Source organism: Sapajus apella, unplaced genomic scaffold, assembly GCF_009761245.1.
Source record: "Sapajus apella isolate SASKATOON/1434 unplaced genomic scaffold, GSC_monkey_1.0 scaffold57, whole genome shotgun sequence".
NCBI lineage: Eukaryota > Metazoa > Chordata > Mammalia > Primates > Cebidae > Sapajus > Sapajus apella.
In genome coordinates this window covers 861956-884486 of record NW_022436997.1, presented here as the reverse complement: position 1 = coordinate 884486, position 22531 = coordinate 861956, and the positions used below count along the sequence as shown (strand labels likewise).

At 42.2% G+C, this 22531-nt stretch overlaps 1 protein-coding gene and 1 non-coding gene across 3 annotated transcripts; one reads left to right on the top strand and one right to left on the bottom strand.

The window, feature by feature from the left end:
* Positions 1-5350: 5350 nt before the first annotated feature.
* On the top strand, positions 5351-21813 carry HAUS1 (HAUS augmin like complex subunit 1). Of its 2 annotated transcripts, XM_032245246.1 has the most exons (9): positions 5351-5456; positions 6538-6712; positions 11349-11484; positions 13221-13355; positions 15802-15925; positions 16313-16378; positions 18564-18635; positions 19186-19233; positions 21553-21810. In XM_032245246.1, the coding sequence occupies exons 1-9, from the start codon at positions 5427-5429 to the stop codon at positions 21601-21603; spliced, it is 837 nt and encodes a 278-aa protein (XP_032101137.1). In that variant the 5' UTR covers positions 5351-5426; the 3' UTR covers positions 21604-21810. The 2 variants fall into 2 exon arrangements, with proteins under 2 accessions (XP_032101137.1, XP_032101138.1); XM_032245247.1 differs by lacking the exon at positions 18564-18635 and having other exon boundaries at positions 5353-5456; positions 21553-21813.
* LOC116528257 lies at positions 14930-15036 on the bottom strand. The gene has a single exon (XR_004258950.1). It is a non-coding gene; the product is annotated as a U6 spliceosomal RNA (small nuclear RNA).
* Positions 21814-22531: the final 718 nt, after the last annotated feature.

Below are 22531 nucleotides of genomic sequence, written 5' to 3'. Positions count from 1 at the left end.
TTTCCTCTGCTGACATCTAGTTTCATATCGTTGGGAATTCTAATTCATTTGGAGTAAAAGGGAGATGAAAAAAGTGTCTATACCTACTCCGACGGGCTTTTTTTTTCTCCACAGAATTACCATACCGAGATTGTTGTGATATATGTGGGATTTGTGTGTGTGTGTCTGTGTGTGTGTGTGTGCGTGTGATGCTGGTTATTATGTCATAGTGGAGACTTATTAATGTTATCTTCACTTTTCAATTTTTTATTTTATTTCAGACTCGGTCTTGCTCTGTTGCCCGGGATAGAGTGCAGTGGGTTTATCACCATTCATTGCAGCCTCGAACTCCTGGGCTCAAGCAATCCTCCGACCTCAGCCTTCCAAGTAGCTAGGACCACAGGGGCGCACCACCATGCCTGGCTACCTGGCTAATTTTTTTTAGAGACCAGGGTGCAGCGGGGCGGGGGGAGGGGGGGGCTCACTAGGTTGGCCAGGGTTGGTCTTGAACTCTTGGCCTCAAGTGATCCTCCCTCCTCAGCCTCCTAAAGTCCTGGGATTACAGGCATGAGCTACCACACCTGGCCTACTTTTCACTGTTTGGAGAAGCATTTTCAACTCCATCCCCCAAATCCTGGCTTACACCTAAAACCTGAGTTTGGGTGAGGTAAATGAATATCTGGGCTATAAGGGTAATCTCCTGAAACATGGCTTGTAAACACATCCTTTTCTCCAGTATTCTACTGACTTTTCAAGGTAAGCCCTGGGGAAATAAAGAAACAGTTCTCCTAAGAATCAGGTATAGGAAAAGGCTGTCCAAGTCAAATAAAATATAGACACGAATCTCTAAATTTATTTTTTATTTTTTTATTTTTTTTGAGACTAAGTCTCGCTGTTTCCCAGGCTGAAGTGCTGTGGGGCGATCTTGGTTCACTGCAACCCCCGTCTCCGGGGTTCAAGGCAATTCTCCTGCCTCAGCCTCTCGAGTATCTGGGATTATAGGCGCATGCCACTACACTCGGCTGTTTTTGTATTTTTAGTAGAGACGGGGTTTCACTATATTGGCTAGGCTGGTCTCAAACTCCTAACCTCAGATGATCCACCCACCTTGACCTCCCAAAGTGCTGGGATTACAGGTGGGAGCCACCATGCCTTGCCAAATCTCTAAATTTAAAACATTTGGGAAGCAATAAATGTCATTCAGGGCATACACATCAACAGGGTGGCCTTTGGTATGTCAGAAGAACAAAGAGATGGTTAGAGGTTTTATTTTTGTAAAAGAGAAATGCGGCCAGGAGCAGTGGCTCATGCCTATAATCTCAACACATTGGGAGGCCAAGATAGAGGATCACTTGAGCACAGGAGTTCGGGGCTGCAGTGAGCTATGATCACACCAGTACACTCCAGCCTGGGCAACAAAGCAAGACCCTATATCAAAACAAAACAACAAAAAAAAGAGAAATGTTACATAGTGCTCCTTAAGAAAGTTCATTGTCACTAGTAAGGTTTTGGGGAGCAAAACACTTACATTGGCAAGTGATGGCAACCAGGTAAAACTATTCTTAGAGTCACTGCAGGTTGTTTTAGCAGCTAATTAAATAAAACTGGTTTAGGTTACAGCAGGCGGTTTTGGCAGCCAGACTTGCAGATAATTACATTTTTGGAGCAATATTACACGCCCTGAGTGCTTTTTTTCCCCTTTACCTCTCTACACTGTTTTAGTTGGGGATGACAAGAATGACCCAATCAACTTTCACAGGCTAACAGGAAAAAATGTGGTTTATAAAAGCAACAAAATTAGCTGGGCACAGTGGCTCACACCTGTAATCCCAGCACTTTGTGAGGCTGAGGTGGATTGATCACTTGAGGTCAGGAGTTCAAGACCAGTCTGGCCAACATAGTGAGATTCCCCACATTCCCCCCACTCCTACCCCCCATCTTTACTAAAAATAAAAACATTAGCTGGGCATGGTGGCATACGCCTGAAATCCCAGCTATTTAGGAGGCTGAGGCACAAGAATCGCTTAAACGTGGGAGATGGAGATTGCAATGACTACTGCACTCCAGCCTGGACAACAGAGTGAGATTCTGTCTCAAAAAAAAAAAAATTACAGGGATATTTTGTAAAATTTGTAGTGATAACAGTGAACAAAAGACATAAAGATAACTTTTTTTTTTTTCCCCATACTGAAGAGCTGCACCAGTTTATCTGTAATTTGATTACTGGAACAGAGATATATTTGTTTCTTGTTTTTTGTTTTTTTGAGACGGATTCTTACTCTGTCGCCCAGGCTGGAGTGCAATGTCTCAATCTCGTCTCACTTCAAACTCTACCTCCAGGGTTAAAACAATTCTCCGGGCTGATCCTCCTGAGTAGCTGGGATTACAGGCACATGCCACCACAATCGGCTAATTTTTGTATTTTTAGTAGAGACAGGGTTTTGCCATGTTGACCAGGCTGGTCTTGAATTGCTAACCTCAGGTGATCCACCTGCCTCAGCCTCCCAAAGTACTGGGAATACAGGCATGAGCCACTATACCCTGCCAGAGCAGAGATATATTTGAAACAAAAAGAATAAGCAAGACAGGCTGGGTGTGGTGCCTCATGCCTATAATTCCAGCATTTTGAGAGGCCCAGGTGGGAGGATCACTTGAGGCCAGTAGTTCAAAAACAGCCTGAGCAACATAGTGAGAACTTCTCTTTACAAAAAACACAAAAAGTTAGCTGGGCATGGTGGCACACGCCTGTAGTCCCAGCTACTTGGGAGGCGGAATCAGGAGGATTGCTTGAGCCCAGGAGTTCAAGGTTGAGGTGAATTATGATCACACCAGTGTATTCCAGCCTGGGTGAAAGAGCAAGACCCTGTCTCTAAAAATAAAATAAATAATAAATAAGCTTGGCTTGCTAGTAAGTTTCCTTTGAAAAGAAAATCAGGCTGGGCATAGTGGCTAACACCTGTAATCCCAGCACTTTGGGAGACCGAAGTGGGCAGATCAGCTGAGGTTGGGAGTTCAAGACCAGCCTGACCAACATGGAGAAAGCCATCTCTACTAAAAATACAAAATTAACCGGGTGTGGTGGCAGGTGCTTGTAATCCCAGCTACTTAGGAGGCTGAGGCAGGAGAATCACTTGAAACCGGGAGGCCAAGGTTGTGGTGAGCTGAGATTCCACTGTTGCACTCCAGCCTGGGCAACAAGAGCAAAATTCCATCGCAAATAATATTGATAATGATAATATCATTTTAGGCTGGGCACATTGGCTCACACCTGTAATCCCAACACTTTGAGAGGCCGAGGTGGGCAGATCACTGGAGGTCAGGAGTTCAAGACCGCCCTGGCCAACATGGTGAACCACCCCCCACCTGCTAAAAATACAAAAATTAGCCGGGCATGGTAGCACACGCCTGTAAACCCAACTACTAGGGAGAATTGCTTGAACCTGGTGGGGGTGGAGGTTGCATGGAGCCAAGATCGCCCCACTGCACTACAGCCCTCCAGCCTGGGTGACAGAGAGAGACTCCATCTCAAAAAAAAAAAAAAAAAAAAATTCTGGGTGCGATGGCTCACACCAGCCAGCACTTTGGAGGCTTAGGCAGGCGGATCACCTGAAGTCAGGAGTTCAAGATCAGAATGGTCAGCCTGGTGAGACCCCATCGCTACTAAAAAGATAAAAAATTAGCCGGATGTAATGGTGCACACCTGTAATTCCAGCTACCCGGGAGGCTAAGGCAGGAAAACGCTTGAACCCAGGAGGCAGAGGTTGCAGTAAGCCGAGATCATGCCACTGCACTGCAGCCTGGGCAATAGAGTAAGACTCCATCTCAAAAAAAAAAAGAAAGAAAGAAAAAATCATTTTAAATATGCAAATGACCTAGGAGAAAGATATTTGGTGCTAACTCTGATCCACAATTTGATATCAAACCACACATGATAGAAAGTTGAGAACATGAAACTTTCTTGAGCTATCCTCTTTTCCTAGTAAGACAGTACACACTATAGGAGGTTGCTGGTGGCAGTGTGGAGACTGAAATGCTCAACTGGAGTTAGAACACTTTGGTCACCTTCTAGCTCTACTACCTAATCTTGATCAAGTCATTTAATCCTTGTGTATGTGTTTTATGTGAAAACAGGTAAAATAATGGATGTCCACGTATTTTACAGAGACCCTGTAAGAATGAAACAAAAATATAAAAGCATATAAAAAACTTTACTTTGTGGTATAAATGTATATAAAGAACCTCTCTGCTGGGCATGGTGCCTCACGCCTGTAATCCCAGCACTTTGGGAGGCCAAGATGGGTGGATCACAAGGTCAGGAGTTCGAGACCAGCCTGGCCAACACAGCAAAACCCCCGTCTCTACTACAAATACAAAAAATTAGCCGGGCATGGTGGTGCAGGCCTGTAATCCCAGCTACTCAGGAGGTTGAGGCAGGAGAATCGCTTAAACCCAGGGGGCAGAGGTTGCAGTGAGCAGAGACTATGCCATTGCACTCCAGCCTGGGTGACAGAGCAAGACTCTGTGTCAAAAAAAAAAAAAAAAAAGAACCTCTCATGGTGTTTAAATACAGGGTGATGGAGAGGGGAGATCTTTAGGGAAGGCAAGAAATGAACTGAAGAATGGCTGATCCACAGTGACAGTCCCAGCAGATTGATACCCCTAAAAAACATTTTCCTAGATGGGAATGGTGGCTCACACCTGTAATCTCAGCACTTTGGGAGGCTGAGGAGAGCGGATCACCTGAGATCTGGAGTTCGAGACCAGCCTGGCCATCATGGTGAAACCCTGTCTCTACTAAAAATGCAAAAATTCGCCAGGCGTGGTGGCAGGCGCCTGTAATCCCAGCTACTCGGGAGGCTGAGGCGGGAAAATCGCTTGAACCCGGAGGCTGAGGTTTCAGTCAGCTGATATCACGCCACTGCACTCCAGCCTTGGCAGCAGAGCGAGACTCCATCTCAAAAAAATTTTCGTTAGTTCTTAGGGGACTAACGGATCAGGTTAAGATTGCCGCAGCTCATATTGCCAGGGTAGAATAAAAATTCTAAGTGGATGCAATCAATGTGTGAGACACAAAAACATCTTGCTAAGCAAGAACCAAACGTTTCAAGTACTTTTTTTTTAAGACAAGTGATTCAAGCAAGAAATAAAAATAAAAGAAAGAAAAAACAACCTGGATCTAGGCGGCTCTACTTCTCGTACTGGAAATTATACCGCGGAAGGCGGGAAAAGCGGGGAGGTGGCAAGGCAGCGAGGCTTGCAATCTCAGAGCCTTGGATCAGCCTTGCACAGAGGCTCTCAGCGGCCAGTAGTTTCAGAAAAAACCACAACTCCCAGAAATCCCGGGCCCGGCCAGGGGCGGGGCCAACGGCGTGTGGGCGGGGCCTAGGGAGCGAGCGGGGCGCGTCTTAACGCGAGGAGTTCCCAGTGAAGTGGCGGGAGTGGCAGCTATGGAGCCGCCGGAGGAGAGAGAAACGAAGGTGCTCGGGCGGGAGCGGGGATCGGTGGCCTCCCGGAAAACGCGTTTTTGACACCCTCGCGCCACTGGCGGGTCTCCCGCGCGCGCCACGTCTACCTTTTTGCTCCCCTATTCCACACATACGTCTTTCTTTCTTTTTTTTTTTTTTTTTTTGGGACGGAGTCTCTCGCTCTTGTCGCACAGGCTGGAGTGCAATGGCGCGATCTCGGTCCACTGCAACCTCCGCCTTCCGAGTTCAAGCGATTCTCCTGCCTCAACCTCCTGAGTAGCTGGGCTTACAGACGCCTGCCACCACGCCCGGCTAATTTTTGTATTTTTAGTAGAGATGGGGTTTCACTATGTTGGCCAGGCTGGTCTCGAACTCCTGACCACTGGTGATCCGCCCGCCTAGGCCTCCCAAAGTGCTGTGATTACAGGCGTGAGCCACCGTGCCCGGCCCACTCATCGGTCTTTAGTGCCGCGGTCACGATCTGCAAGACCCCCTGTGCTTAGACCCTCCTGAAAAAGGCGCTTCCCTTCCTGCTCGGGCCTCCCTTTGTTTGGATCTGGCCTGGAAGAGGCGTTGTGCAGCCCCTGTCAACAGACTGGAGCGGGACTTCTGAAGCCAAACCTCCTTCCAGCCAAGCCTAGCTGTTTGCTGCTCACCCGGCTGCTTTCACACCTGAGCTGCTTCTGCGCCCTGCATCCCAACACTGGGAGGCTCCCAGCGTGGCGGAGCTTCTGCTGATGGAGGAACAATGGTTGTTTTCAGACTATGCACGGCCTAATAATGCTTTCGCACTGGTCTATTAAGCTTTAAGGCTTTTCAAGAGAGGCAAATTGTTAGCCTGTACTGCTTTTGTAGATTTGGGAAAGAACGGATTGTTCTCTGGTAATTTTGCGTCTTGTACGATTCATTGTGTACTTGCTCATTTTTTATTTCCTGATATCTAGTATCTCCCTAAAGACAAGTGAGGTGAAGTAGGACTTCCGAATAGTCACAGAAAACATTTAGTTTGCTTTTGAGCACTTCGCTGTCATAGTCTCATCGTGCCATTACAGTAAACAAGGCTTGTAGTATTTGTCTGTCTTTTAATGCTTAGGTTGCTGCGTGGTTAAAAAAAATATTTGGAGATCATCCCATTCCACAGTATGAGGTGAACCCACGGACCACAGAGATTTTATATCACCTTTCAGAACGCAACAGGGTCCGGGACAGGGATGTCTACCTGGTGACAGAGGACTTGAAGCAGAAAGCAAGTGAATACGAGTCAGAAGGTGAGATTAAGTCCAGAGTTTCGAATGAGAATAAATAGAGGTAACCAAATTTTATAACACTAAAGCATACAGGGTTAATTTACTGTAGACTACTTGTTTTGCTTCTTTGTTTTTCCCAGATTCTTCTTCCACTCTGTTATAGCATTTTCTTTTTTATTGCTTTATGTTATATATATATATAATTTTTTTAAAACCATCTTGCTCTGTCACCTAGGCTGGAGTGCAGTGGTGTGATCTTGGCCCACTGCAACCTCCACCTCCCAGGTTCAAGCGATTCTCATGCCTCAGCCTCCCGAGTAGAGACCTGTGCCACCACACCGGGCTAATTTTTGTATTTTAGTAGAGACGGGGTTTCACCATGTTGGCCAGGCTGGTCTTGAACTCGTGATCCCACGTGATCCACCTGGCTCATCCTCCCAAAGTGCTAGGATTACAGGCATGAGCCACCCTACCCGGCCAGTAGTAACTCTAAATGATAAATTTTATTATACTGAATATCTTATTGGTATTCTGATAGCAAAACAGTAAGCCTTAAAATAGGGTCTAAACTTATTAGCCTGACACATGAGATGCCCTGTGGTTTTTTACTTACATCTCTGCTTGGTCTGTTTCCAGTCTCCATGATTTAGTCATATAGACCTATATAGTCATATAGAACTGAGGTGGCAGCCATGAAATGTGAGACTTAGGCAAAATTACTCTATGACTACATATAAGGAGATTGCATTCAAATTTTCTGCTGGGCATATATAGTTTGAAAAAGTGGCAATCTTTGCCCCTCCCCTCCCCTCCCTTCCCTTCCCTTCAAAAAAAAAAAAGAAGAAGAAGAAAAAGTACATTTAGGCCAGGCACCATGGCTCACGCATATAATCCCAGCACTTTGGGAGGCCAAAGCGGGTGAATCACCTGAGGTCAGTTGTTCAAGAACAACCTGACCAATATGGTGAAACCTTGTCTCTACTAAAATTACAAAAATTAGCTGGGTGTGGTGGCGTGTGCCTGTAGTCCCTGTAGTCCCAGCTACTCAGGAGGCCGAGGCAGAGGAATCACTTGAACCTGGCAGATGGAGGCTACAGTAAGCTGAGATCTCGCCACTGCACTCCAGCCTGGCGACGGAGCAAGACTCATCTCAAAAAGCCAAAAACAGAAACAAAAAACCCCCAAAAACTAACTAGGCGTGGAGGCGCACGCCTGTAGTCCCAGCTACTCGGGAAGCTGAGGCAGGAGAATTGCTTGAACCAGGAGGCGGAGGTTGCAGTGAGCCGAGATCATGCCACTGCATTCCAGCCTGGGCAACAGAGAGAGACTCTGTTTAAAAAAAAAAAAAAAAAAAATCCAAATCATTTTTAGGTGCAGTGTTTATTTCTGTGAAGTCCGGTTCTTTATAGCACATGAGATTGGAACATTTTGGAAATATTTGCAGGAGTTGGGAAAGGATGTAAAACTTTTATATGAAGTTTTTTTGTGTTTTGTTTTATAGTGGAGAGACAGAGTCTTACTATTTTGCTCAGACTGGTCTCGAACTCCTGGGTTCAGGTAATCCTCCTACCTCAGCCTCCCAAGTAGCTGAAATTATAGGTACACACTATGTGCCTGGCTATATGAAGATTTTTAATCATGAGGAACGCAGATGAAACTATTGAAACTATTCATTCTTCATGCCACCAATTTGTCAGTTGAGGAGGCAAATGAGGAGAAATTGCCCTGGCTAGAACCTCTAATACAATATTGGATAGAATTGGCAAGTGCAGACTCCTTGTCTTGTCCCTAATCCTAAATGAGAGAGAATCCAGCCTTCACCATTAAGTATAATGTTAGCTGTTATAATTAAGTGTATTGTTTTTTGTAGACACCCTTTATCAAGTTGAGAGAATTTACTTCTTTTTGTTGTTGTTGTTATGGAGTCTCTCTCTGCCTCCCAGGCTGGAGTGTGTGGTGTGATCTCAGCTTACTGCAACTTCCACCTCCCGGTTCAAGCGATTATCCTTCCTCAGCCTCCCAAGTAGCTGGGATTAAAGGCATGTGCCACTACGCCTGGCTAATTTTTGTATTTTTGGTAGAGGAGTTTCACCATGTTGGCCAGGCTAGCCTTGAGCTCCTGACCTCAAATGATCCACCCAACTTGGCCTCCCAAAGTGCTGGGGTTACAGGCGAGGAAATTTACTTGTATTCCTAGTTTGAGTGCATTGATCGTGAAAGGGTATTGGATTTTGTCATTTGTGTGTGTGTGTGTCTGTTGACATGATCGCGTGATTTTTATTTTTTAGTCTCTTGATGTGACGTATTACATTAATTAACTTTCAGACATTGAACCAACATTTATCCCTAGGAAAAAATCTCAATTGCTCCTGGTGTATAATTTTTTTTTAATATTCGTAAGATATTTGCCTGTAGTTTTCTTTTCTTTTCTTTTTTTTTTTTTTTGAGATGGAGTCTTGCTCTGTCACCCAGGCTGGAGTGCAGTGGCGTGATCTCAGCTCACTGCAACCTCTACTTCGTGGGTTCAAGCGATTCTCCTGACTCAGCCTCCCAGAGTAGCTGGGATTACAGGCACCCGCCACCACACCTGGCTAATTTTTGTCTATCTGGTAGAGATAAGGTTTTGCCATGTTGGTCAATCTGGTCTTGAACTCCTGACCTCAGCTGATCCACCTGCCTTGTCCTCCCAAAATGCTGGGATTACAGGTGTGAGCCACTGTGCCCAGCTAGTTTTCTTCTCTTAAAATGTCTTTATCTGGTTTTGGTATCAGGATAATACCAGTCTCATAGCAAGAGTTGGGAATTATTCTTTTTTCTATTTTTTGCAAGAGTTGGTGAAAAATTGGTATTAATTTTTCTTAAAATATGTGGTAGAATTCAGTGGTGAAGTCATCTGGACCTGGACTTTTCTTTGTGAGAAAGCTTTTTATATTACTAGTTCAATCTGTTCACTTGTTGTAGGCCTATTCAAATTATCTGTTCTTAAGTCAGTTTTGGCAGCTTGTTCATTTCATCTAAGTTTTCTAAACTGTTGGTATACAATAGTTTTTACTATTTCTTTATAATTCTTTTTATAAAATAGGTTGGTAGGATTGTCCTCGCTTCATTTCTAATTTGTCTTCTCTCCTTAGACTATTTATTTATTTATTTATTTATTTTTAAGACAGGGTCTCATGCTGTCGCCCAGGCTGGAGTGCAGTGGTGCCATCATGTAAGCCTTGACTTCTAGAGCTCAAGGACTAGAATTAAGCTAGTAAGACCCTGTCTTAAAACAACAACATCAACAACAACAACAAAAAACAAAGAAAACCTCAATAATAAAAAGACAACCCAATTTTGAAATGGGCAAGGGGTATATACATAGACATTTCTCCAACGAAGATACACAAATGGCCACAAAGCACAGCATCATTAGTCATCAGAGAAATTCAAATCAAAACCACAGTGGCAAAGTGGCTCACACCTGTAATCCCAACACTTTGGGAGGCCAAGGCAGACAGATCACTTAAGCCCAGGAGTTCAAGACCAGCCTGGGCAACGTGGCAAAATACTATCTCTACAAAAAATAGAAAAATTAGCCAGGTATAGTGGTACACACCTGTAGTCCTAGCTACTTGGGAGGCAGAGGTGGGAGGATCATCTGAGCCTGGGAGGTTGAGGCTGCAGTGAGCTGAGATCGTGCCACTGTTCTCCATCCTGGATGACAGAGTGAGACTCTGTCTCAAGAAAACAAATACCACTGTGCTACTTCATACTCAGTAGGATGGCTGTAATCAAGAAGACAGATATTACAGCTGTTAGAGAAGATGTGGAAAATTGGAGCCTTCATCACTTCTAGTGGGAATGTAAAATCATACAATCACTTTGGAAAACAATCTGACAGTTGCTAAAATGTTTAAACATAGAGTTAACATGTGACCAGCAATTCCACTCCCAGGTATATACCCAAGAGAAATGAAAACATATGTTCATATCAAAACCTAACATTTACTGAATGAATGTTTTTTTAGCAGCATTCATAATAGCCAAAATGTGGAAACAACCCAAATGTCCATCAATGGTTGAATGGATAAATAAAATGTGATATGTCCATATAATAGAGTATTATTCGGCCATAAAAGGAATGAAGTACTGGTACATGCTGTGGCCTGGATGAACCTTAAGCTAGTCACAAAGGACTGCACATCTTATGCCATTTATATGAAATGTCCCAAATAGACAAATGAAGAAAGACAGGAAGTGGTTGCTAGGGTTTCGTACGTTGGGAGATTAGAAAGTGATGACTAAGGGGAGCTGGAGGTGGTGGCTCACACCTGTAATCCTAGCATTTTGGGAGGCCAAGGCTGGCAGATCACCTGAGGTCAGGGGTTCGAGGCCAGCCTGGGCAACCTAATGAGACTTGGTCTCTATAAGAAAAAATTTAAAAATAAGTAAATAAATAAGTGATGACTAAGGGATGTAGAGTTTCTTTGTGGAGTGATGAAAATGTTTTTGAATGGGTTGTACTGATGTGTATACAACTCTGAATATACTAAAAGCCACTGAAGTACTTACCTTAGGTGGGTGGATTAAATGATATATGAGTTATGTCTTGCTAAAGCTGTTAAAAATTTTAAAAAAAGAAAACAGTCACCATGGAACTCTTTTATGTTTTTAGCCAAGTATCTTCAAGACCTTCTTATGGAGAGTGTGAATTTTTCCCCTGCCAATCTCTCTAGCACTAGTTCCAGGTATCTGAATGCTTTGGTTGACAGTGCGGTGGCCCTTGAAACAAAGGATACCTCACTAGCTAGGTAATTCTTTTAATTTCTGCAAGTCTTAAAGACTTTTTGGTTCTTAGCATAATTGTATATGAAAAATTGACAATAAATACAAAGCACTGAATTTAGTTACTTCGTATCTTTGCCAGTGAGTATAATTAATTTGGATGAATTTGGTATTGGTTAATTTTTAGTGTTTTTTTCTTCCAGGAATAGGTTTATGAAGAGTGGTTCTCATGTATATTTGGAAAGGGATTAGTATCACATTGTTCCCCGTGTATAATAAGAAAGAGAGTAGGCTAAATGATTTGGTTGAGCATAGTAAATTTTGTTCATGTCTACCTATTTGTTGAGTAGGTTAGGAATTTTCATTCTTTTTAACAGGCATTTTACTTCTATAATAACATGATTCTTCCAACAACCTTTAGAGAAAACTGAGGTTCAGGAGGTGTGGATTAAATAACTTCTCCCAGCTAGTAAATGGCAGAGCTGAGATTCAAAACCAGTCTTATGAAGTTCATCTGACTATCACTGTTGGCCATATCTTAGCTAGGACTACTAATATTAATACAACTTATCATAATTGGAGAATGACACAGCAGAACAGCTTGTCAATTTAAAGGCAATTTATATATAATCTCAGAGTAGTGTTTTAGGTGTAAGAACATTCCTACTGTATGGCAGCAGAAATCTAGACTTGAATTAAGTAACTTCAGCAGATAACAAATACCAGTTTATGTTAGTTGTATACGCATTGGGGAAGCAGGATGAATCATATATAACCTCTTGCTTTTTTTTTTTTTTTACAAATAATATGTGTTTTAGAGTTTTTTTTAATGTATATTTTTATTATTATTTTTGAGACAGAGTCTCGCTCTGTCACCCAGGATGGCATGCAGTGGTGTGATCTCAGCTCATTGCAACCTCCACCTCCCGGGTTCAAGCAATTCTCTGCCTCAGACTCAGCTACTCAGCCTTCCAAGTAACTGGGATTACAAACGCCTACCACCATTCCTGGCTAATTTTTGTATTTTTAGTAGGGATGGGGTTTCACCATCTTGGCCAGGCTAGTCTTGAACACCTGACCTCGTGATCCACCTACCTCGGCCTCCCAAAGTGCTGGGATTACAGGTGTAAGCTGCCACACCTGGCCTGTATGGTTTTTTTTGTTTACTTGTTTTTTATAAGACGGGGTTTCACCATGTTGGCCAGGCTGGTCTTGAACTCCTGATCTCTGGTGATCCGCCTGCCTTGGCCTCCCAAAGTGCTAAGATTACAGGCATGAGCCACCGCATCCAGCCCATGGTTTTTTTTTATACTATCATACAACTTAAAGTAACATTATGTTTTGTGCCTTCTTACTATAGCTCTGGTATAACACTGGGGAAGCAAGATGAATAGGATAGTAACTGCCTTCAAGAACAATCTCTGCATGCATTCAAATAAGGGAGGTGGAAATGTAACTAGAACAGTATGACAGCTGTAACAGTACAATAATGTACAAAGTGTAGCTGGGTAGCACAGAGAAGGAGGTGGTCAATGCCAGGATGATGGTGATGTTCCATCTGAGTTTTGAAGGAATAGTTGGAACTTTGCCAAATGAAGAAGGGCATTCCAGGCAATAGGAACAGTGTGTAAAAAAATGCAGAAAGGTATGAACAGCATGGTTATGTAAGAATCTACATAGCAATAAAGTCATTTTTAGCAATGAGAAGTAATTATAATTATTGTCCTTAATGCCCATTTATATGACCAGATTCTTCTTTCAGTTTTATCCCTGCAGTGAATGATTTGACCTCTGACCTCTTTCGTACCAAATCCAAAAGTGAAGAAATAAAGATTGAACTGGAAAAACTTGAAAAAAATCTAACAGCAACTTTAGTATTAGAAAAATGTCTACAAGAGTAAGTAATTGAATTCAAAGTGATGAATTTATAATTAAGGGAGTAATAGGACATTGTCAAATTTAGTTTTGGCAGTAGGTATGATTTTAAAAACATATTAGTAAATGGGGTTCATAAAACATTTTTTTAAGTAAAATGATTAGTGAAGGTGGAGATGGTTGGATATAGACTTTTCCGCTTTTTTTTTTTTTTTTTTTTTTTTTTGAGTAGCTGGGATTACAGGCATGCACCACCACGCCTGGCTGATTTTGTATTTTTAGTAGAGATGGAGTTTCTCCATGTTGGTCAGGCTGGTCTTGAACTGCTGACCTCAGGTGATCCATCCGCCTCAGCCTCCCAAAGTGCTGGGATTACAGGTGTGAGCCATCACACCCAGCCTGACTTTTTCAGCTTTCACTTCATACAATTTTTTTCTTTCTTTCTTTTTTTGAGATGGAGTCTTACTGCAACACCCAGGCTGGAGTGCAATGGCACGATCTTGGCTTACTGCAACTTCCGCCTGCTGAGTTCAAGCAATTCTCCTCTCCAGTAGCTGGGACTACAGAGTGCGCAACACCACGCCCGGCTGATTTTTGTACTTTTAGTAGAGATGGGGTTTCACCACATTGGCCAGGCTGGTCTCGAACTCCTGACCTCAAGTGATCTGCCCACCTTGGCCTCCCAACATGCTGGGATTACAGGTGTGAGCCACCGTGCCCAGCCTCTTGCCTTTTTTCAAAAACAAATAATGTGAGTGTTAGAATTTTCAAAATACATGTGATTTTTTTTTTTAATTATTTTTTTTTTTTAGAGACGGGGTTTTCACCATGTTGGCCAGGATGGTCTCAATCTCCTGACCTCGTGATCCGCCCACCTCAGCCTCCCAAAGTGCTGGGATTACAGGCGTGAGCCACTATGCCCAGCCGTGATTTTTTTTATACTTATAAACTACCGTACAACTTAAACTCACATTATATTTTGTTGTGCATTTTTGTTATAGCTGTGATATCCCCCTTATGATACTTTAGACCTTTTTTAGGCCTTTTTTGCCCCAGAGATTAGGGCCTATAGATCACAAGTATGTGTATATATGCACAAGTAATTTGGTGGTATGTAAATTTATTCAACAAATATTAAATACATATGTGAAAGGCACTGTCATGTTGCATTTTTATTTATTTATTTATTTTTTGAGACAGAGTTTTGCTCTTGTCACCCAGGCTGGAGTGCAATGGTGTGATCTCGACTCACTGCAACCTCTGCCTCCCAGGTTCAAGTGATTCTCTTGCTTCAGCCTCCCAAGTAGCTGGGATTATAGGTGCCCTGCACCACACCCGGCTAATTTTATTTTCTTTTTTCTTCTTTTTTTTCAGTAGAAATGTGGTTTCACCATGTTGGCAAGGCTGGTCTCATGTCACATTTAGTACAGAGGGTTTTAGGACCTCCTATTTCAAACTGGCTTTAGGATATGTTAAATTATTATTATTTTTTTAAATTCACAGTTTATTTAGATGGAAATAAACTAAACAAAATTGACTTTCTTCACCAAAAATAACAGCAATATTTTCCATATTATTTTTAGATAAACCACAAAACAAAATATGGAATGCTTCACAAATTTGCATGTCTTTTTTGTGCAGAGGGCATTCTAATTTTCTCTGTATTGTTCTAACTTTAGTATATGTGCTGCTAAAGTGAGCACCATTTTTTTTTTGAATGGCTGATTTACTTTCTTCAAGAATAGTTAGTTTACATTAATTGTAAAATTGTTGTAAGCCTGGGCAGCATAACGAGACTCTGTCTCTACAAAAAAAATTATTTATTCTCATTTATTTTTTTATTTGAGATGGAGTCTTGTTCTACTGCCCAGGCTGGAGTGCAGTAGTGCAATGTCAGCTCACTGCAACCTCTGCCTCCCAGGTTCAAGTGATTCTCCTGCCTCAGCCTCCTGAGTAGCTGAGATTACAGGTGTACTCTACCTTGCCCAGCTAATTTTTGTATTTTTAGTAGAGATGGCCTTTCACCATGTTGACCAGGCTGGTCTTGAACTCCTGACCTCAGGTGATCTGCCTACATTGGCCTCCCAAAGTGATGAGATTACAGGTGTGATCCACCATGCCTGGCCATCTACAAAAAATTTAAAAATTAGCCAGACATAGTGGCATGTGTCTATAGCCCTAGCTACTTGGGAGGCTGAGGTGGGAGGATCACTTGAGCCAAGGAGTTTGAGGCTGCAGTGATCACACCACTGCATTCAAGCCTGGGTGACAGACCAAGACCTTGTCTCAAAAAAAGGCTGTTTTCTGTATTTTTTGAGAAAGATCCCGGAGCACAACATGGAGGGGAAGATGACCTGGTTGCCGACTCTTGGCTAAGCCGGCATTAAATCCAAAAGTGGTGGAGTTTCTATTTTAGAATACTTTTACTGAGGAAAAGAAGAAAATGTTTTGAATTTTGCTTTTTAAAGGGATCTCAAGAAAGCAGAGTTGCATCTGTCTACAGAAAGGGCCAAAGTTGATAATCGTCGTCAGAACATGGACTTTCTAAAAGCAAAGTCAGAGGAATTCAGATTTAGAATCAAGGCTGCAGAGGTTTGTATGAAGGACTGAATATAGGTAGCTCGCCTTATTTTTACCATCATCCTCACAGCTAGGCATTATTATTCCCTTTTACAGATGAGAGGACTACAGAGAAGTTGGCAACTTACCCAAGATTACATAGCTATTACACTAAGCAGATCTAGATTCAAACCCAGGTGTTCAGGCTCTGAAACTCAGGCCTTAGACACTGCACCCATCTTGTCACAAATTGTGAGTGTGGAGAGGATTCACATATAACATACAAATGCTTAGATACATGTACAGTTTTTCACTTATAATTTGTAGCTCCTCTTTACTGTGTTATATGTTAAAAATATTTGATGGTGGTCACTTTCTAAATAATTTTTTAACTGAACTCCTTTTTTTTGGTAATTGTAGGAGAAACTCTCAGCCAGAGGCATGGATGCTTCTCTGTCTCATCAGTCCCTGGTAGCACTGTCAGAGGTGAGCTTATTTTAACCTAATTTAACTTTCTTTAAAATATTACTCCACAGTCTGCTTTTTCATTTGTTTCTTTTTATAGGGCCTTTATTCACTGTGGACGTGATGTCTTTTCCTTTACCTTTGTATTTTATATTCACTGGTATTTATACCTTTTATTCCTTGTTTAGCTGTATATGCCCTCACATTTGCATGGTTTCCTTTTTATTAAAAGTTAGAAACTCTGCTGGAGTCACTTATATATTATTGATGTATTTATTAAATAGATGTATTGAGGGACCATAAGCTAATTATCTAGGTGCTCCCCTTTCTTCTCTTTCAGTAGACAGTAAAAATGCAGGTCTCCAAACTCCTGTGGTTACCAAATGCAATTCTGGGTTTTTAGGCTATGTAAAGGTTTTATCTGTTTTTGTGGGAAGAGAGAGAAATAGTGGGTTTTGTTTTGTTTAATTATTCTTCAGTTTTTTATACTTCATTCTTGAAATCTAACATTGGCAATTCATAAATATGTATTTGGGACTCGAGTTGTTCCTTTACATCCTTTGCTTTTTCCTTGTTTTAATAAATAGAGATGGGGGTCTTGCTATGTGGCCCAAGCTGATCTCAAATTCCTGGGCTCAAGTGATCCTCCCACCTTGGCCTCTCAAAGTGCTGGGCTTAGAAGTGTGAGCCACCACACCCAGCCTCCTTTATGTTTTGATTCCTCTTAATCACATGCTTTTGCATTCTTAGACAGCCATACTTCAATCTATTGTTAATAAATGGGAGTAAAGGCCAGGCATGATGGCTCATACCTGTAATCCCAGTACTTTGGGAGGCAGAGGCAGGAAGATTACTTAAGCTCAAGAGTTAGAGACCAGCCTGGGCAACAAATCGAGACTCTAGCTCTACAAAAAGTTAAAAAATTAGGTCAGGTGTGGTGGCTCACGCCTGTAATCTCAATACTTTGGGAGGCTAAAGAGGGCAGATAACCTGGGGTTAGGAGTTTGAGACCAGCCTTGCCAAAATGGTAAAACCCCATCCCTACTAAAAAATAGCTGGGCTTGGTGGTACATACCTGTAATTCCAGCTACTCAAGAGGCAGAGACAGGATAAAGGATAATCGCTTGAACCTGGGAGGCAGAGGTTGCAGTTAGCTGAGATTGTGCTGCTGCACTCCAGCCTGGGCGACAGAGCAAGATTCCATCTTAAAAAAAAAAAAATTAGCCAGGCATGGTGGTGCACACCTGTGGTTCCAGCTACTCAGGAGGCTGAGGCGGGAAGATTGGTTGAGTCCAGGAGTTTGAGGTTATTGTAAGCCATGATTGCACCACTGCATTCCTACCTGGGCAACACAGAGAGACTCTGTCTCAAATAATAATAAAATAAAAATAATAACTTTCTGGCTGGGCGCAGTGGCTTATGCTTGTAATCCCAGCACTTTGGGAGGCCAAGGTGGGAGGATCTCCTGAGGTCAGGAGTTCAAGACCAGCCTGGCCAACATGGTGAAACCCTATCTCTACTAAAAATACAAAAATTAGCTGGGCCTGATGGCGGGTGCCTGTAATCCCAGCTACTCAGGAGGCTGAGGTGGAGTTGCAGTGAGCCGAATTTGCGCCATTGAACTCTAGCCTGGGTGACAGAGTGAGACTCCGTCTCAAAAAAAAAAGATTTTAAAGAACGTAACTTTTAGACGGGCGCGGTGGCTCAAGCCTGTAATCGCAGCACTTTGGGAGGCCGAGGCGGGTGGATCACGAGGTCAAGAGATCGAGACCATCCTGGTCAACATGGTGAAACCCCGTCTCTACTAAAAATACAAAACATTAGCTGGGCATGGTGGCACGTGCCTGTAATGTAATCCCAGCTACTCAGGAGGCTGAGGCAGGAGAATTGCCTGAACCCAGGAGGCGGAGGTTGCGGTGAGCCGAGATCTCGCCATTGCACTCCAGCCTGGGTAACAAGAGTGAAACTCCGTCTTGGAAAAAAAAAAAAAAAAAAAAAAAAAGAACGTAACTTTTCTATTTTAAGTATCTAACAGTTGTCTCCATTGAGAGCGAGTTTGTCTATTTATCTTTGAAGCTCTTTATTCAATAACATTATTTAAAGTATCCTAATGTTAATGCTTTGTTGTGTTTTATTTCAGAAATGGACAGTATTAGTTGCATTTTGAATGTTTCTGTTACTCTGTGACTGTGTTCTTTTCCCCCAGAAACTGGCAAAATTAAAACAGGAGACTATACCTTTGAAGAAAAAATTGGAGTCCTATTTAGACTTAATGCCGGTAATAATTTTCATAAATTAAAAAAAGACTATTTCCTCCAGCCTCACCTAAGGATACTATATGACCATGAAAGTAGTGTGTTTAGGCCAGGCACAGTGGCTCACGCCTGTAATCCCAGCACTTTGGGAGGCTGAGGCACGCTGATTACCCAAATTTGAAACCAGCCTGGCTAACATGGTGAAGCCCCGTCTCTACTAAAAATACAAAAATTAGCCAGATGCAATGGTGCATCTGTAGTCCCAGCTACCTGGGAGGCTGAGGATGGAGAATCACTTGAACCTGGGAGGCGGAGGTTGCAGTGAGCCAAGATCACGCCATCAAACTCCAGCCTGGGTGACAGAGCAAGACTCCATCTCAAAAAAAAAAAAAAGAAAATAGTATGTCAGTTTTTAAGGGTTTAAAGTCAGTGGTAAATTTCAGTGTTATATGTAAATTGGGTATTCCCTCTGTGAGGCTTTTTGCCTTTTGAAAAGGATTGTAGCATTATTTTTCTCCTTGAGTCTGAATTGAGGTAATATAACGTTTCCTTGTTTTATTTATTTTTTTTAAGAATCCATCTCTTGCTCAAGTGAAAATTGAAGAAGCAAAGAGAGAATTAGTAAGTAGTTCCTGTAATTTTTTCAGATTTTTAAAAAATAAAAAATGTTAATATAACTAAAGTCCTCTTCATTCTTCTTTCCTTTCTCTTCAGAGGTAAACGGCAGTTCTAAAGTTACTGTGTATCATTCTCCTGCATCTTTTAATACTTTTTTGGCTGTGTACATGGATATATATTTTTTCCATTAAAAAACACAAAGTAGTATTTTATGGCTTTTAAAATTTTGTGTAGATTTCCCTAGTGGAAAAAGGGGGTATATTGAGAGATATAGAATACTCAAGGCCAAAAAAAAAAAAAAAAAGGAATATATGTGTATATATATGATATTGAGAGACAGAATATATTGAGAGATATAGAATATTCTAGGCAAAAAAAGGGAATATATATATATATACACACACATATATATATATATCCCCCTAGATATAGAATATTCTAGGCAAAAAGAATTTGCAAAGGCATATAAGCCGAACAATGGGGCCGGGCGCCGTGGCTCATGCCTGTAATCCTATCACTTTGGGAGGCTGAGACTTCGACACCAGCCTGGCCAACATGGTAAAACCTCATCTCTACTAAAAATACAAAAATTAGCCAGGCATGGTGGCAGGTGCCTATAATCCCTGCTACTCAGGAGGCTGAGGCAGGAGAATCGCTGGAACCCGGGAGGCAGAGGTTGCAGTGAGCGGAGATTGCACCACTGCACTCCAGCCTGGACTTCAGAGAGAGAATATGTCTCAAAAAAAAAAAGAAAAAGAAAGCTGAAAAATGGAAGACTTATTCAAGTTATAGCAAGTGATAAGGCCTGGCTGCTTGAAGCATGAAATGTAAGAAGAGTTGGAAAAGATCAATTGGTTTATAATGTAGAGGGCCTTAATATATAGAGTGTTAAACTTAGAAGTGTTGACCACTGAAAGATCTTGTGTGTTTCCTTGTTTTTTAAGCTTAAAAGAAATATGATCAAAGCTGTGCTGTTATTTCTTTTGGAGACAGAGTCTTGTTCTGTCCTCCATTCTAGGGTGCAGTGGCATGATCTCAGCTAACTGCAACCTCCACCTCCCACATTCACGTGATTCTTGTGTCTCAGCCTCCCAAGTAACTGGGATTACAGGTGCACACCACCATGCCCAGATAATTTTTATATTTTTATTTATTTATTTGAGATGAAGTCTTGCTCTGTTGCCCAGGCTGGAGTGCCATAGCATGATCTCGGCTCACTGCAACCACTGCCTCCCAGATTCAAGCAATTCTCCTGCCTCAGCTTCCTGAGTAGCTGGGACTAGAGGCACCTGCCACCATGCCTGATTTTTGTATTTTTAGTAGAGACAGGGTTTCACCATGTTGGTCAGCCTGGTCTCGAACTTATGACCTCAGGTGATCCACCCGCCTAAGCCTCTCAAGGTGCTGGGATTACAAGCGTGAGCCACTGTGCCCAGCCATATTTTTGTGTTTTTAGTAGAGACAGGTTTTACCACATTGGGCAGGCTGGTCTCTCTGACCTCAGGTGATCCACCTGCTTTGACCTTCCAAAGTACTGGCATTGCAGGCGTGAGCCACCACACCCGGCCAAAGCTATGCTTTTTGATCAGGCTAGTTCTTTAGCTAGTGCTATTATTCTGTAGCTAGTGTTTAGGGTAGATTGGGGGAGGGAGAAAGAAAATTGCAGAAACCAGTTTGCGTATTTAGGCCAGATAAAAAGTAATGAGGACAGTGGCAATGAAAATGGAAAAGAAAGGCCGGGCACAGTGGCTCATGCCTGTAATCCCAGCACTTTGGAAGGCTGAGGTGGGCAGGTCACCTGAGGTCAGGAGTTCTAGACCAGCCTGACCAACATGGAGAAACCCCATCTCTACTAAAAATACACAGTTAGCCATGCAAGGTGGTACATACCTGTAATCCCAGCTACTCAGGAGGCTGAGGCAGAAGAATCACTTGAACCCAGGAGGCAGAGATTGCATTGAGCCAAGATGGCGCCATTGCATCCAGCCTAGGCAACAAGAACAAAACTCTGTCAAAAAAAAAAAAAATGAAAATGGAAAACAGGTGATATGAGTGACATTGTGGAGGCACATTGTTTAAGGGTTTTTCCCTTCCCTTCAGGTGTTTCTTAGAATCACTTAGGAGTTTGAGTGCTTTCTGGGGGGAAAAAAGGGGAGCTGTAAAAGCAAGGGAATGTCTAAAAGCATATTTGATATTCATAATAGTATTTTTAACATTTTTTGTTTTAACGTTTTTCTTTTTTGCTTCCCTTATTTTAAATAACATTGAATAAAAGAGCATCTGCTTTATGCCCTTATTGATGGTATGTCTTTCTTCCTGCAGGATAGCATTGAAGCTGAACTTACAAGGAGAGTAGACATGATGGAACTGTGACAAGAGCCAAGTAAACATCCTTTTTTTCTAACAGAAAATTGAATAAGACTTTACAGAGTTCTTTTTCCTCTTGGCACTTCTTAAGAAGAAAATTTTCCGTGTTCTTAGATTACAGAATGTCATAATTGATAGAATATGGTTTCTTACTGTGTATTGCATTTTTGGGCTCAGATACATAGTTTTCATATTAAAAAACCTTTTCTCTTACTTTCTTTCTGTGTGGTTGATGGTTGAGAATCCTTCAGTAGCTCTATGAGGCAAACATCACAACAGTTGTTGTGCATGAGTTCATTAGGTCAGCTAGAGTGAAAGCAAAGGTTCCACAGCTCCGCTGTGTTTCTCCCACGCTCTTCTTTCTCCAGGGGTTTGCTGCCATTTTTTTTTTATCAGCTCACCTGCCTGCCTCCAAATGTTAATATATGCAGGAATTTCATTTATGAAAAAGATGACCTTTTAAATCAGTAGTAGAAAGATGGATAATTCAACACTTCGCGTTAGGTCCATACGTCATACTTTATGTCAGGATAATCCAAAGAATCAAATATTTAGATATAAAAAAATTTAAAAATAAAGGTACTAGAAGAAATTGAAGGGAAGTTTTAATGTTTTTGCTTTTTTTTTTTTTTTTTTTGAGACGGAGCCTTGCTCTGTCACCCGTCCTGTAGTGCAGCAGCTTGATCTCAGCTCACTGCAACCTCTGCCTCCTGGGTTCAAGCCATTCTCCTGCCTCAGCCTCCCGAGTTACTGGGACTACAGGTGCCCGACACCATACCGGCTAATTTTTGTATTTTTAGTAGAGATGGGGTTTCACCATATTGGCCAGGCTGGTCTCGAACTCCTGACCTCATGATCCACCCGCCTCAGCCTCCCAAAGTGCTGGGATTACAGACGTGAGCCACCACGCCCAGCCTAATGTTTTGGCTGGCCT